Here is a 14,506-nt window from a genome sequence, read left to right on the forward strand (position 1 = left end):
AGTTTAGGGCATGGGTAGAATCAGCCAGTATGAAAGAAAAGAATTGTCAACTGTAATTTCTTCTTTCTGTAAATTACCATTGCAAGATACTAGTAAAAAATAAGGCATTTTAAAACTTCTAATACCCAGAGTAAAAGAAGGTGGGGAATTAAATTATGAAGTCAAGTATCAATTGATCACGTTGATTTGACTGATACGTATCCAAAAAGGAAAAGGAGTTATGACTAGTTATTGGAGAAAGAAAGCGGCAGCAGTATTGAAAACTGGAAATTGGATAGATATTTTTAATATTTCAATCGATTTTAAAATGAATTGCAAATATAAAATTGATTGAATCATTCCCCACAAAATACATTATTATTATGAAATTCTCATTTGGACAATAACTATTTAATTATTTTAATTACTGTAATTAAAAGGGTACCTAAATGAGATCAGATACTCTCATGCTGACAAAATTAAGAAATATGACTGACATGCTTTTAATAACTAGTCTCCAAAGGATTCAGCCATAATTTTAACTTTCTTGGAGACTCAGTGATATAATCCATGGATAGAAAATAAAGTACAGTAAGGTACTTTTCTTTACAAATTGAATGTTAAATATAATTACATCTAAGAAAGCAAAACATACCCTACATGTTATTATAGAAGAATATTCCAATTGAAACACAAATACTTTGAAACACAGATCTACTACACAGAAGCTGTGTCGGGCTATAATCCATATCATTTTATCTGGAAGCAAGACCCACTGGATTTAAAAGAATTTGCGTTCCAAAGAGATGCATATAAGAATGCTATGAATGATAAAAACTAGTTTAGTAGCAGCTTGGAAGAAAACAGTGGTTCACTTCAGATAAATTTCCAAATAAGGGCTTACAGGTGTAGAAAGGAAGTACAGTGTTGTGTGCTTTTGCCTGGGACTGTCTTTCTAATTTTCTATTTAGCGCTAATCTGCTGTCCATTTGAGCAATTTATGGCATTTTCCTCCAAAGCAGATTTTTTAACAATTGTTAAATAAGTAAATACAAACTCCCAAATGAAAAAGTCCATCAGCTATAAAATCAGATATTGGGGAATCATGTTTTTTTCTAACAATGCTATTCAGTCGATTGCCTTTCTGGAAATAAAGGAACCAGGACCTAAATAAATAGCTCTTGTTCTCAATCAAATAAAGCACCTTCATTTCCTCACCCTGACTTTCTGATACCATAATAATAATATTCTATCTTTCCCATGATCATGTTTGAAAGATTGTTCAGCAGATTTCTCTTTAAGCCTTGGTCCTGGATATGTACAATGCACATGAACTAATGATTTAAAAATGCAAGTCAAAAAAGATCAAAGATATTTTTATTTATCTGTACAGAATTAAGACTTCATTCTGTTGTACCCTCATAAGGCATGAAATATTTTTAGACTTCCTCATCAAGCATCGTAGGAAAACATGACCAAATTCTGTATCAATGGTATTGAATGCTTTAATCATCTGTTCTGGAAAGAATCCAGGAAATATTAGGCATATAAAAATAATTGCAGATTAATGTGGATTTTTTTTACATAAGCCATCATCTTTATACATATAATACTGTAAACAAATACTTACTGTACCATGGGAAATAGTTAGGAAACCATTTTTAACAATGCACTTTCTCTTCTGCCACACCTTCCTGATTCTGTTTTATTAAAAAATGAGACATAGTGATCGTCATTGTAAATTAATTTGAGTTGCTGAAGAAATCCCAAATTTTATTTTTAAATTCAAAATGCAGCAGTATTATTGTACATACCCATCACTCTTCTTATACAGGCTGCCATCTCTTTCAGTCCCATGCTCCTTATTTCCCTGAGGTTGGTGCAAACTGTACGTTGTACTTTGACGGAGTTGAGAATCCTATAAAAGGAATAGTGGCTAGAGTTTATTGTGGCTTGGGTAATTATTTTTATTTATTAAATATGCTTACCACCCATCTTTTTTCCTAATCTCATTATTCATATTTGAAGAAATATGAATGGCTAAGCTTGCTAAGTATGTATCGTGAACTATTCAAGTACCAGACAATATCAACATCACTTAAATACACCTAGGCCAGGGGTACGCAACCTTGGCTCTTTTATGACTCATGGACTTCAACTCCCAGAATTCCTGAGTCAGCATAGCTGAATCAGGAATTCTGGGAGTTGAAGTCCATGAGTCATAAAAGAGCCAAGGTTGCCTACCACTGACCTAGGCTGTTAATGTGGTAGGGAGACAATCCCACAGATTTGAAAATCCATCATATTTGCAATGCTAAAGCCTCTTTTACCCCAACCAGGCCCTCCCAGCCTCCAAACACTGGGACAGGGCATCCATAGCATCATTCAGGCGACTTGGAGTGGCGACATAAAGCTGAGTATCACCAACATATTTGTGATGCCATACCCCAAACCTTTAGGATGACCTTACCCAGTGGCCTCATAAACAGCAAGGGAGAAAGGACCGAGCTATGCAGCCAAACACAACGTAAGGGGTTCTGACTGGACCTCTCCTGTCCTACCAACACTAACTAGAACCAGCTCCAGAGGAAGGAAGAGAGCCAATACAAGACTGTACTGCCCACCCCCCCAACTCTCAGACCCTGTCCAAAAATGTACAATGGTATTCAACGGTGTCAAAATCTGCTATGATGTCAGAAGAGCAAGGATGCAGATACGACCCCATCCTCTTCCCACCCAAAGGTCATCTAAGAGTGCCACCAATGCCATCTCCATCCCTGTTCCTGCTCTGAACCCCAACTGAAAAGAGTCTAGATAATTCCCAAGCTACCTTAGACCCCAACCCCAGAAAAAGTAAACTGAAGTCCCCCAAGACTGGGGGACTCCACCAAGACTGGGGAACTCCACCAACAACCGGGCCATGGATTCAGAGAGCTCCATCAGGAAGGTTCCTAGGCATCAGAGGGGCTGGTAGAGTTGCCACATTCCCTGCTGATTCCTACAGCCAAACGTAATAAATAAGGTCTTGCACACAGTAATCTATGGGGCAGTATCCCAACAAGAGGCCTCCCAAGAAACTAAAATGACCATCAATACCCCATGCTATTATGCAGGCTCAGTCCTCAGTGTTTGTTTGTCTTTTTGTCTTTGGGTGATATTTCTGAAATTCTGCTAATATAATATGAATATGATTTATGTTATTTTTGGCTACAGAAGTGCTAGTATAAAAAGAACTGAGACCACTAGTAGTAGCACGTCTAAACTTTCGTCCTGTGTCCAACTGACCTGTGTTAAACAATTAAATATATAATCTCACAAAATGCCAAACAGAAGAAATTATTGACATGCTGGTCTCTTTAAGGAAAAAAAACAGTTTCTTGACAATACGTTACAATCATGCAGAGTATTTTTTATAAAAAAAAATTTTTTTAAGGACTTACTCTCCTAGACTTCGGTCACAAAAGGCAAATGCATTTTAGGAAGAAAAGTAGATCAGTTGCAATGCAAAAAAACACTTGTAGTAGACAGCATAGCAGAAGACTACAGTAACAGGCTATTGTATACATACAGCTTTAAAAGCATACTTTCCTTTATTTGCTCAAGTTTCAAAGTTGTGTATCCCAAACTACCACTAAACAGATACTGCCGACCAGGTAGTCCTCAACTTACAAACATTTGTTTAGTAATGGTTCAAAGTTACAACAGCACTGAAAAAAGTGACTTACTCGCACTTGCAATTGTTGAAGCATCCCCATAGTCACCTCATCAGAATTTGGACACTTAGCAACCAGCATGTATATTTACAGTGGTTGTAGTGTCCTGGGGACATGTGATCACCATCGGCCTCCTTCCGAACTGTCTTTCAGCAAGCAAAGTCAAGGAGGGAAGCCAGATTCACTAAACAACTGCAGTGATTTGCTTAAGAAGCATGGTTAAAATAAAAGTTGTAAAATCGGGCACAACTTACTTAATAGCAATTTGGTCCCAAACTGGTTTAAGTCAAGGACTACCTAAAATCTTTACATTAAGTTTTAGCATACATGGGTGAGCATATGGTGAACAAAACTCAGAAGGAGCAGATAATAATGTACTAACAGCTAATTATTTTGTTTCCTACTCATAAAGTCTAGGTGATTCATCCCAATCTGAAAAGGCTAGAAGCCTTTGGGGGAGTCTTCCAACTAAAACTATAATCCAAAGAAGTAACCCAAACTTAGAGGGGTATTACTGTAAAATCAGCTAGAGCAGACATGTCAAACTCGCGACGTCACATGACGTCGTGCAACGTATTAGGATAGTTTTGCCATTGCCAGCAATGGAGTGGGCATGGCTTCCAGATGACGCATCCAGCCCGTGGGCCGGCAGCTTGACACCCCTGAGCTAGAGTGTCTATGAAGTTTTTGTGCATTTATAATTCTAATAGTCCCACTATTTTCCCCCTCTGATTCAGTAATATTGCCTCAAGCTAGACACAGTAATTATTTTCAACTGAGCAACATGTTGAAAACTTTGACAGAGAGAGGTGAACTTGTCCAGAGATGGTTGTGGTGAAGGTTGCAAAGGGACTATCCATGGAGACTAATGTAGGGCCTGTATCTAATAGATGAGGTAGAATGTGCAGTCTTTTTCAGGCTGAGGTGACTTAGCTTCTGAGTAGAATGCCAGGATCTGAACTTCACCAAATGACTGGGATGAGTATTAAGTGGGTAAGGCCAGGACAAAAATTACATGTATTAGAATTTCTAATTTAATTAGCCAGTTAATGTGATTACTCACCATATATTTAATAATTTCCCATTGCTTTCACATAGATAAAAATTATAGTTCTAAGATAAAATTCTGGGAGGAGTCTGGGAGCTAAAGATTATACACAAAAACATGTCTAAGAATCCAGTGGCATCTTTGCAGAAAAAGGCAGAGTGATTTGACGCTTTCATTGGAACCCTTTTGTCTTTGTTTGTTTACATGAACTTCGGGAGCAACGAAAGAAACAGTTTTAAAATCTTGCAATTCTGTATGACAGTGTCCCAGTTAAAAACAAGTCAGAAAGCCTTTGGGCACAAAAGGAATAAGCCATGCAGAAATTTTCTAAGAAATCTGAGCAAAATCATGCTGAATCTAATGTAAAATATATTAATGTCGTACAATCAATAAATCAGTAAATGCTTCCATTAAACCTGAAAAGCACATTGTATCAATTTATATGCTCACCTCCTTCTGATCAACCTGAAGTGCAGATTTTAAAATATCCCTAAGTTGAATTAATTGCTTTCTTTCTTCATCCTGCACTTGCTTTATCTGGAGTGGAGGAGACATAACAGTTCAAAATAAAATTGCCAATGCACATTTTGTACGGGTGTAGGGAAAACGCTTCTTGCCTTTAGAGAACAGAACAACTCAGAGACCAGGAACATACTCGCATCAGTAGTTGCTGTGAAGGCTTCACTACAAAATCAGCATAGTTCTCAGCATCAGTTGCTAAGAAACACAATGGGGCCAGGATTCTAATATTCTCATGTCTCGACTGTAGGCTGCCTCAAAGAATCTTATTAGACAGCATGAAAAATAATATTGGACTGGGCACTTTTTCAGTCTGAGGAGGCAATTCCATCTCCCTTTTCCTGTCAGCAGTAATTCAGATTAACATTAATTTTACCTATTATATTGTCCTAAAAATGTATTTACCTGACCACTAAGAGTTGATACAACTTGATGGCATGTAATCAGCCAGTTATCACAATTAGGTTCTTCCTTATCAATGTTTGATTAAAAAACAACAACAACCCAAGGCTAATAAGTACATGCTGAGGGGTTACAACAAGAGGACAAAATTCTGACTCTGTGGTCTGTGCTTTATCCTTATTATTGTTTTCATCATTAGTATTTAATCAATAATCAATATTTTAGTTGGATTAGAAAGATACTGGTATAAAAGACCTAGGTCCTTTCAGCATGATTAGATTTGAACAACTTCTAGAAGTTCAGCTAACACAATACAGACTACTCTTTTGCAGATCAACATCATTACTAATCTCATCTCCAGACATTTATGACTCAGAAATGTATTTGCAAAATCATTTAAAGATTTGGAGTTTTCTTAACACTTTTGTCTTCCCAGGGCAGTCTTCTTTATCTTTACATCCATATGGAAGAACACTAAACATATTCCTTGGTAATTAATAAAACAACTGAAATAACCAAACCCAAAAGACAATAAAAAAAACTAAACTGTGTACAACAAGGTTAATTTTTTAAAATATCTAGAAGGGAATATATTCCTGAGGCAGCTTTTACCTTATAAATGACTGAATAAATAAGCGTATCTTCAGTTTTTTGGATTAGAATAATTCAGTACAGTGTTTCTCCATCTTATCAACTGAAAGATGCGTGGACTTCAACTCCCAGAATTCCCCTGCCAGCATGCATCTAAAAGTTGCTGAGGGTGACAAAACACTGGCTTAGAGGACCAGATGCACCTCTCTCAGGAAAGAGCTCTGCCATCTTCTATGCCAGGGATTTCCAACCAGTGGTACACATACCACCGGTGGTACATTGGAACCTGGCAGGTGGTACATGACCGTCCTAGAGAAGTTTTTTTATTTTTTATTTTATTTTAATCCCATTTATATCCCGCCCTTCTCTGAAGACTCAGGGCGGCTTACAATTTAAGCACAAACCAATGTGCTTAGCAATAGCCTTCATTCTATGTATATGCCTGCTTATTAGGGCCCCCCCAAGCGGCATTATTACAAAGTCACCTTATTGCCCCCAACAATCTGGGTCCTCATTTTACCTACCTCAGAAGGATGGAAGGCTGAGTCAACCTTGAGCCTGGTGGGATGCAAACCTGCACTAATTGCAGGCAGCTGGTGTTACTTAAGGAGGCATTAGCCCACTGCTCCACCAAGTGGTACCAGGGGAGGGGAATGAGCTGAAGTGGCGGCAGCACCACACAAGCCTGAGTGAGAGACGGCTGGAACTGCAGGGCTGTCAGGGTTCAGCAGAAGAGCCAGGATCAGCGCCAGGCTCCAGCTGATCCTGAAGCTTCTGCTGAGCCCCGCAGAATCGCTAATCAGCTGGAGCCTGGCACTGATCCTGGCGCTTAGAACAGTCACTAAGCTAACTGTTGTACGTTGCACCACTTTTAGGATATGGCAATATCCTAAAATATCAGAGTACCAGCATTAGCCTAGCAAGGTGTCAAAAACTTGATGACTTAATACTTTATCACTTTTTTCCTTTTTTTTGGGTCATCAAGTTTTTGACACCTTGCTAGGCGACTGGTGGTACTCAGATATTGCCATATCCTAAAAATGGTACAATGGGTGAAAAGGTTGAAAAGCCTTGTTCTATGCTGCCACTGAGGTCCTATTCCTGGCCACCACATTGCAAGAGAATCCCATCAACAAGGACTCCCCATGCGATCTCAGTTCACATGTGGGGTACTATTGGGAAAGGTGATCTTTTAAGCACTTGGGTTCAATTCATCTGTCCCTTCCTATATTACCATGGCCATCCAATCACACCAAACTGCATGACTTACAGGAAAGCTAGGCAGGCAGAAAATCACATATCTGTTGATGTTTCACTTAATATGAAGACCAAGAGAAGAGGCAAATTTAAGAAAATTTAGACCTTCTGCTTCTCCCTTTTTTAACCTTTTCAATTCAGAAAATTTAAAAGTTGTTTTTTCTCTCCCCCCCCAACATATAGCCCTTGTAAATGATTTACTTTCTTGTTTCCAAACTTTAAATAAACACAGCTATTGTTTTGTTGGTTTGTTTTCAAATTTACAATGTTGTGTTTTATGAATTGCTTGAGTTCATTCAGAAAGTCCAATTCAGAAGTTGAGAAAAGTCCAAAATACGATTAACTTTCAACTACTTACAGTGTGAAGATCTGTGGAGAGCTTTTCTATTGAGGGTTTGAGGCTTTCAACTGCTTTCAGGCCATCCTGAAAGAAGCTGTGGAAGAAAAATAAGTTTTTCAAAAGGAACTATAAAAGTTAATGTAAGGTTTCCAGAGCTCCGTAAAAGACATAAAAGATTGGCTAATTCAGAGCATTAGCTTTGCTTAACACACATTTATGCATTTTATGATGCTCACGGGGTCCACTGCTGAAATTAGAAAATCTGTGAAAAGCCTTTAGCATATATACATACAATACTTTCTGAAGTAAGAAATCTTTTAAAGGCATAAGATAGGCAAGAGTCAGAAAGCCCAGGATAAAAGCAATGGCTGAGTTCACACAAAACAATGAGTTTTAATCCTGGTTTGCTGAAAAGGAAAGTACTTTGGGATTTTTAATGGTATGTAATATACAAATGTTTTAAATAAACATATATATTAGAAATAGTCTACAACGGATCAGTTTATGCATCACACCTAGTCACAGACTAGGAGTTATATCACAGGAAGGCAGCTTTCTTTTCTCCCCATTTCTTTCTTTGGGGTTTGAGTCGGATTTAATCAACCTTATTTATTTCCAGGATAGACTCACTGGAGGCAGAGCTATACTCAATCTCTGTTGAGGTGCAGTTTGCAGTGCTAAGGTACTATCCAAAATTAGAATGCCTTCAAGGTAAATTGTGTTACTTGCATTATCGGCAGGGAAAAAAGGTATCAAACTTTTATCTCACATTCTCTAACTATACAGGTAGTCCTCGACTTACAACAACAGTTCATTTCGTGACCGTTCAAAGTTACAATGGCACTGAAGAAAGTGGCTTATGACCGTTTTTCGCACTTGCAACCACTGCAGTGTCCCTCACGGTCACGTGACCAAAATTCGGACGTTTGGCAACATATTTTTGACGGATGCAGTGTCTCCAGGGTCATGTCATCAAAGTCAACGGGGAAGCCAGATTCACTTAACATGCCCGTAATGGTAACTTAACAGCTGCAGTGGTTCACTTAACAGCTGTGGCAAGAAAAGTTGTAAAATGGGGCAAAATTCACTTAACAGTTGTCTCACTTAGCAACAGAAATTTCGGGCTCAGTTCTGGTCCTAAGTCGAGGGCTACCTGTGCTCCCTGCTTCCCGTGGAAGAAATTTTGGATCAGAAAAAACTGTGGAGATCGACTCTTCAAAAGGGATACCAGTAGAGACACTGTTGTAGTAGTCATCCAAGTATTCATTCAAATACCCTTAAGACAGGGGTAGGCAACCTTGGCTCTTTTATGACTCATGGACTTCAACTCCCAGAATTCCTGAGCCAGCATGGCTCAGCATGGAAACCTCTCTCTTTCCCCTCAGCATGGCTGGCTCAGGAATTCTGGGATTTGAAGTCCACGGATCATAAAAGAGCCAAGGTTGCCTACCTCTGCCCTAAGATATAAGAAACAAAGAAGCCTCTTCCAGTATCCGATTAGCACTATCTGTGCGCCACTCAGGAAAGCTTTATATCCATTCACTCACAGATTATGCCTTCAGCATATCTTGAAAGACAAGGACATTCTGCAAACACTTCATGGAGTGACGCTATTGTCCCTGTGTCACCTGCCAAGTGGAGGACATCATTCCCCATATCCTCTACTGCCCTATCTATCGGATCAGAGGAAAAAATATTGATGATAGAGAAACCTAAAAGGATCAAATGCAAAAGGACTGGATTATCTCTTGCAGACACAATTCTATTTATTAGCAGTCGGGTCTTTATTGTTGCTACACTCTTTCAAGCTCAGAAAAGAAATGTGTACGATCAAAATGACAGCACTGGGTAGCTAGTGTTCATTTCCTTCTATGTTGTACATCACTTTATGCAGGCGGTGTGTTTTTATTACTATTTGTTTTTTTTATGCCATGCTACATTTTTACGACCTGCAATCACAACAGTAAACTGATGCTTGCTCATTCCAACCCTCAAGGCTTGCTTAATTTTAATGATGTTACCTAAAGTTGACAGTCAGCAGAATATTCTGGAAAGCAATATTGGTAGCATTTCTGCTGTAACTATGATTTACAAAGCTCAAGTGGCTGGATTCACACGCTACATTAAAATAAAATAAACAAAATACAAATGGGTTTATTCAATAAACTATGGTTGGACAAACCATACTTCCACATTTCCCATCCATAATTTTCTATGAGGTGTTACAGGTAGTGCTCACTTAATGATCATTCATTCAGCAACTGTTCAAAGGTATGACTGCAGTGATCATGTGATACTTACACCTGGTCCTCAAAAGAACAGCCATTGCAGTGCCCATGCAGTCACATAATCAAAACTGCCCTGCACCCCAGCACTTTGCACTCGGCACCCATCTCCCGTCCTCTATTCCACCATCCTGCCACCTCATGCCCTGTGCTTCCCTATCCCTACGACCCTTGTGTTCTTTCTCCAACTGCTGATCAGGGGCGCCTGGACTGGCCCAGCCCTGCACAAGGCAGCTGCTGGCCGCACAAGGCTGGGCTTCCAGAAGGGGCAGCGGAGCACAGGGTAGGAGAAGTGCAGGTGGGGACAAAGGATGGGAAGGGCAGTGGAGCAAAGAACAGGAGGATGGGTGGCAGAGCGCAGGGCAGCCAAACAGGCAGAGATGGGGGGGGTAGAGCTGAAGCAGTGGCAAACATAGCAGGGCAGCAGAAGGATGAGATTCTTGCCTAATAACAGCACAATTCTGGCCTAAGGATCGCAAACAGAACTGCCAAAGCTGACATCGCAAAAGGAGCAGTCACGTGATGTTTCTGTTAACAACACTGCTTAGCAACAGAAACTCCAATTCAAATTGTGGTCATTAAGTGAGGACTTCCTACTTGAGAAGAGAGTTTCAAAGGAGAAAGGGTACTAGACTCCTGATTGTTTAAGCATCTGATATTTTGAGATTAAAATTATTAATATCTCCCAGCATGAGTAAGAAACATGATGTCCACACACACACACACACACCTCCTTTGGTTTTGACCAGTTTCTCTGCCCTTCTTAAAAGTTTATTTATTTATTTATAGTTAGATTTATATACCGCCCTTTCCCTGAGGACTCAGGGCGGTTTACAGGGAATTAAAAAATCCAACATACAAAAGTTAAAAACCGAATTAAAAAATATTAAATTAACCCTGTAGACTTAAAAACCCCAATTAAAATTTCTCCTCAGCCTGGGCCCGAGAGCTCAAAGAGCCAGGTCTTCAGGCCCCGGCGGAATGATCGGAGGTCGGGGGCAGTTCTCAGCTCCACCGGCAGCTGGTTCCAGAGGGCCGGCGTTCTCTGGAAGTTCTCTGTCTTAAAAGTATAAAAGCCTTTAGCACCAATCTCTAGCATCAGAATTATCTACAGCAATATTTATGGATCCCACACTTCCATGGATTGGCAAAGATAATCTCTGACGGCAAGTTTGCCCTTCTGAGAGATGAGCATTTTCTGACTGGCTCTGACAAATATTTTGTAAGAGCATCTAGTACAGGTTGTCAAAATCCCAAATTTTTCCTGCTCTGAAAAAGTATTTCACAATATTATGGAATGCAAATTCCAAAGTATTAATCTGTATAGAAATTGCCAATGCTAAATTCTCAATCATGCAAGCAGATTAAACTATGTGTTTTGAATCACTATGACCCCAGTGAACTAATTTCCTTCTTAGAAACAACACTGGCTTAGCCCTATTTTTAACAAGAAAATTGTTTTTCTGCTATAGTGCCCAAAGATGGGATGATGAACATCAGAATTCTGCAGTTTCTCCTTGCTTATTTTAGCCAAGTGAATGAGGTTCCAATCCCTCTCCCAGTTAGTAATCCGACAAATTCTATAACTTATGGTATAGAAATGCTCTATAAAACATGAAATATTTTGAGCTTAAAATGCACCGTGGACTCTTTGGAGCTTAGAACATTTTCAGAGTGCTCGGAACACTTCTGGCAGAGTTGGAACAACTTATCTTTAAATGTGAAGGATCTGTTTTGAATTAAGGGATATTTCTTGCTTGAACTATTTCAAACTTTGAAAGTTTTGGCACTCTCCTAATAGCAGCCTGCTTCACTTTTTTAATGTCAAGATTTATGTCTAAGTAGCCAGATGGAAATTAAGGATGAAATATTAGTATATGCCATAATATTATCTCAGTCTATGCTTCATTTAATTGGAAATAATAAATCCTTAAAACAACAATCAACCCTTTAAATCTCTGTGCTTGAGAATACCTGTGAAAGGTGGAATAGTTGAGGTGTGCAGATTCTTTTTTAAATATCAGTGATGCAATCTGCCATGCAAACTAATAAGAACAGTGTTTTCAGACAGCACATTGTTATCATGATGAAAAACCTACTTGCACTGCGCGTGGAAATACTTGATTAGATTTTGAAGCAAGTCAACTCCTTTCTTAATCTTGATTTCATTGACTTTCAGCAGATACTGTTGATAAAGCAGAGGAAAAAAATATTTACTGTTTTGGAATTAGAGTAGTGAACATGTGATATTCAAGTCTTTTAAATCGGCTGAAACAGCATAGGCACTGTAGAATATATGCTGCCTGAGAAGGTTCCCTTAGTTATTATAAATAAACTTAAGGGTAAATAGTAATTTAATAATGATTTAATTAATTATGTATTACCGTATATACTTGAGTATAAGCCGAATTTTTCAGCCCACTTTTTGGGCTGAAAAATTCCACTTCGGCTTATACACCAGTCAACAAAAAAACTTACCGAGGACTTGTGCGCGGCCGAGGCTTTGGTGCTTCCAGGATCGCGCGCACCTCTCCCAAGCCACCGCCGTCCGAGACCTGCTGAAGTTTGGGGAGGTTTGGGGAGGTGCGCGCGCACCTCCCCAAACCTCCCCAAACGTCGGCAGGTCTCCGTTCCTCCGCGCCCTGCCTGCCTGCTTCTTTCCGCAGCGGAAAGAAGCAGGCAGGCAGGGCGCGGAGGAACGGAGACCTGCCAACGTTTGGGGAGGTTTGGGCGCCTCCCCAAACCTCCCCAAACGTCGGCAGGTCTCCGTTCCTCCTGCCGACGTTTGGGGAGGTTTGGGCGCCTCCCCAAACCTCCCCAGGTCTCCGTTCCTCCGCGCAGACCTGCCGACGTTTGGGGAGGTTTGGGCGCCTCCCCAAACCTCCCCAAACGTCAGCAGGTCTCCGTTCCTCCTGCCGACGTTTGGGGAGGTTTGGGCACCTCCCCAAACCTCCCCAGGTCTCCGTTCCTCCTGCCGACGTTTGGGGAGGTTTGGGCGCCTCCCCAGGTCTCCGTTCCTCCGCGCAGACCTGCCGACGTTTGGGGAGGTTTGGGCGCCTCCCCAAACCTCCCCAAACGTCGGCAGGTCTCCGTTCCTCCTGCCGACGTTTGGGGAGGTTTGGGCGCCTCCCCAAACCTCCCCAGGTCTCCGTTCCTCCGCGCAGACCTGCCGACGTTTGGGGAGGTTTGGGCGCCTCCCCAAACCTCCCCAAACGTCGCGCAGACCTGCCGACGTTTGGGGAGGTGCCCAAACCTCCCCAAACGTCGGCAGGTCTGCGCGGAGGAACGGAGACCTGGGGAGGTTTGGGGAGGCGCCCAAACCTCCCCAAACTTCGGCAGGAGGAACGGAGACCTGCCGACGTTTGGGGAGGTTTGGGGAGGCGCCCAAACCTCCCCAAACGTCGGCAGGTCTGCGCGGAGGAACGGAGACCTGGGGAGGTTTGGGGAGGCGCCCAAACCTCCCCAAACGTCGGCAGGAGGAACGGAGACCTGGGGAGGTTTGGGGAGGCGCCCAAACCTCCCCAAACGTCGGCAGGTCTGCGCGGAGGAACGGAGACCTGGGGAGGTTTGGGGAGGCGCCCAAACCTCCCCAAACATTGGCAGGAGGAACGGAGACCTGCCAACGTTTGGGGAGGTTTGGGGAGGCGCCCAAACCTCCCCAAACGTCGGCAGGTCTGCGTGGAGGAAGGGAGACCTGGGGAGGTTTGGGGAGGCGCCCAAACCTCCCCAAACGTCGGCAGGAGGAACGGAGACCTGGGGAGGTTTGGGGAGGCGCCCAAACCTCCCCAAACGTCGGCAGGTCTGCGCGGAGGAACGGAGACCTGGGGAGGTTTGGGGAGGCGCCCAAACCTCCCCAAACGTCGGCAGGAGGAACGGAGACCTGGGGAGGTTTGGGGAGGTGCCCAAACCTCCCCAAACGTCGGCAGGAGGAACGGAGACCTGCCGACGTTTGGGGAGGTTTGGGGAGGCGCCCAAACCTCCCCAAACGTCGGCAGGAGGAACGGAGACCTGCCGACGTTTGGGGAGGTTTGGGGAGGCGCCCAAACCTCCCCAAACGTCGGCAGGTCTCCGTTCCTCCTGCCGACGTTTGGGGAGGTTTGGGCGCCTCCCCAAACCTCCCCAGGTCTCCGTTCCTCCGCGCAGACCTGCCGACGTTTGGGGAGGTTTGGGCGCCTCCCCAAACCTCCCCAAACGTCGCGCAGACCTGCCGACGTTTGGGGAGGTGCCCAAACCTCCCCAAACGTCGGCAGGTCTGCGCGGAGGAACGGAGACCTGGGGAGGTTTGGGGAGGCGCCCAAACCTCCCCAAACTTCGGCAGGAGGAACGGAGACCTGCCGACGTTTGGGGAGGTTTGGGGAGGCGCCCAAACCTC

The 14,506-nt window shown here is 42.4% G+C and overlaps 1 protein-coding gene across 3 annotated transcripts in view; it reads right to left on the reverse strand.

The window, feature by feature from the left end:
* Positions 1 to 14,506, reverse strand: part of ASAP2 (ArfGAP with SH3 domain, ankyrin repeat and PH domain 2) — a 95,226-nt gene that overhangs the window by 35,433 nt on the left and 45,287 nt on the right. For all 3 annotated transcript variants that reach the window (XM_083379565.1, XM_083379563.1, XM_083379564.1), the window contains exons 7-11: positions 12,234 to 12,319; positions 7,868 to 7,943; positions 5,191 to 5,277; positions 1,794 to 1,897; positions 1,610 to 1,679 (exon numbers count right to left, since the gene is read on the reverse strand). In XM_083379565.1, the coding sequence (XP_083235691.1) occupies positions 1,610 to 1,679; positions 1,794 to 1,897; positions 5,191 to 5,277; positions 7,868 to 7,943; positions 12,234 to 12,319 (423 nt within the window). The remainder of the gene's footprint in view (positions 1 to 1,609; positions 1,680 to 1,793; positions 1,898 to 5,190; positions 5,278 to 7,867; positions 7,944 to 12,233; positions 12,320 to 14,506) is intronic.

This window comes from Vipera ursinii (genome assembly GCF_947247035.1).
Source record: "Vipera ursinii genome assembly, chromosome: 1".
Taxonomy (NCBI): domain Eukaryota; kingdom Metazoa; phylum Chordata; class Lepidosauria; order Squamata; family Viperidae; genus Vipera; species Vipera ursinii.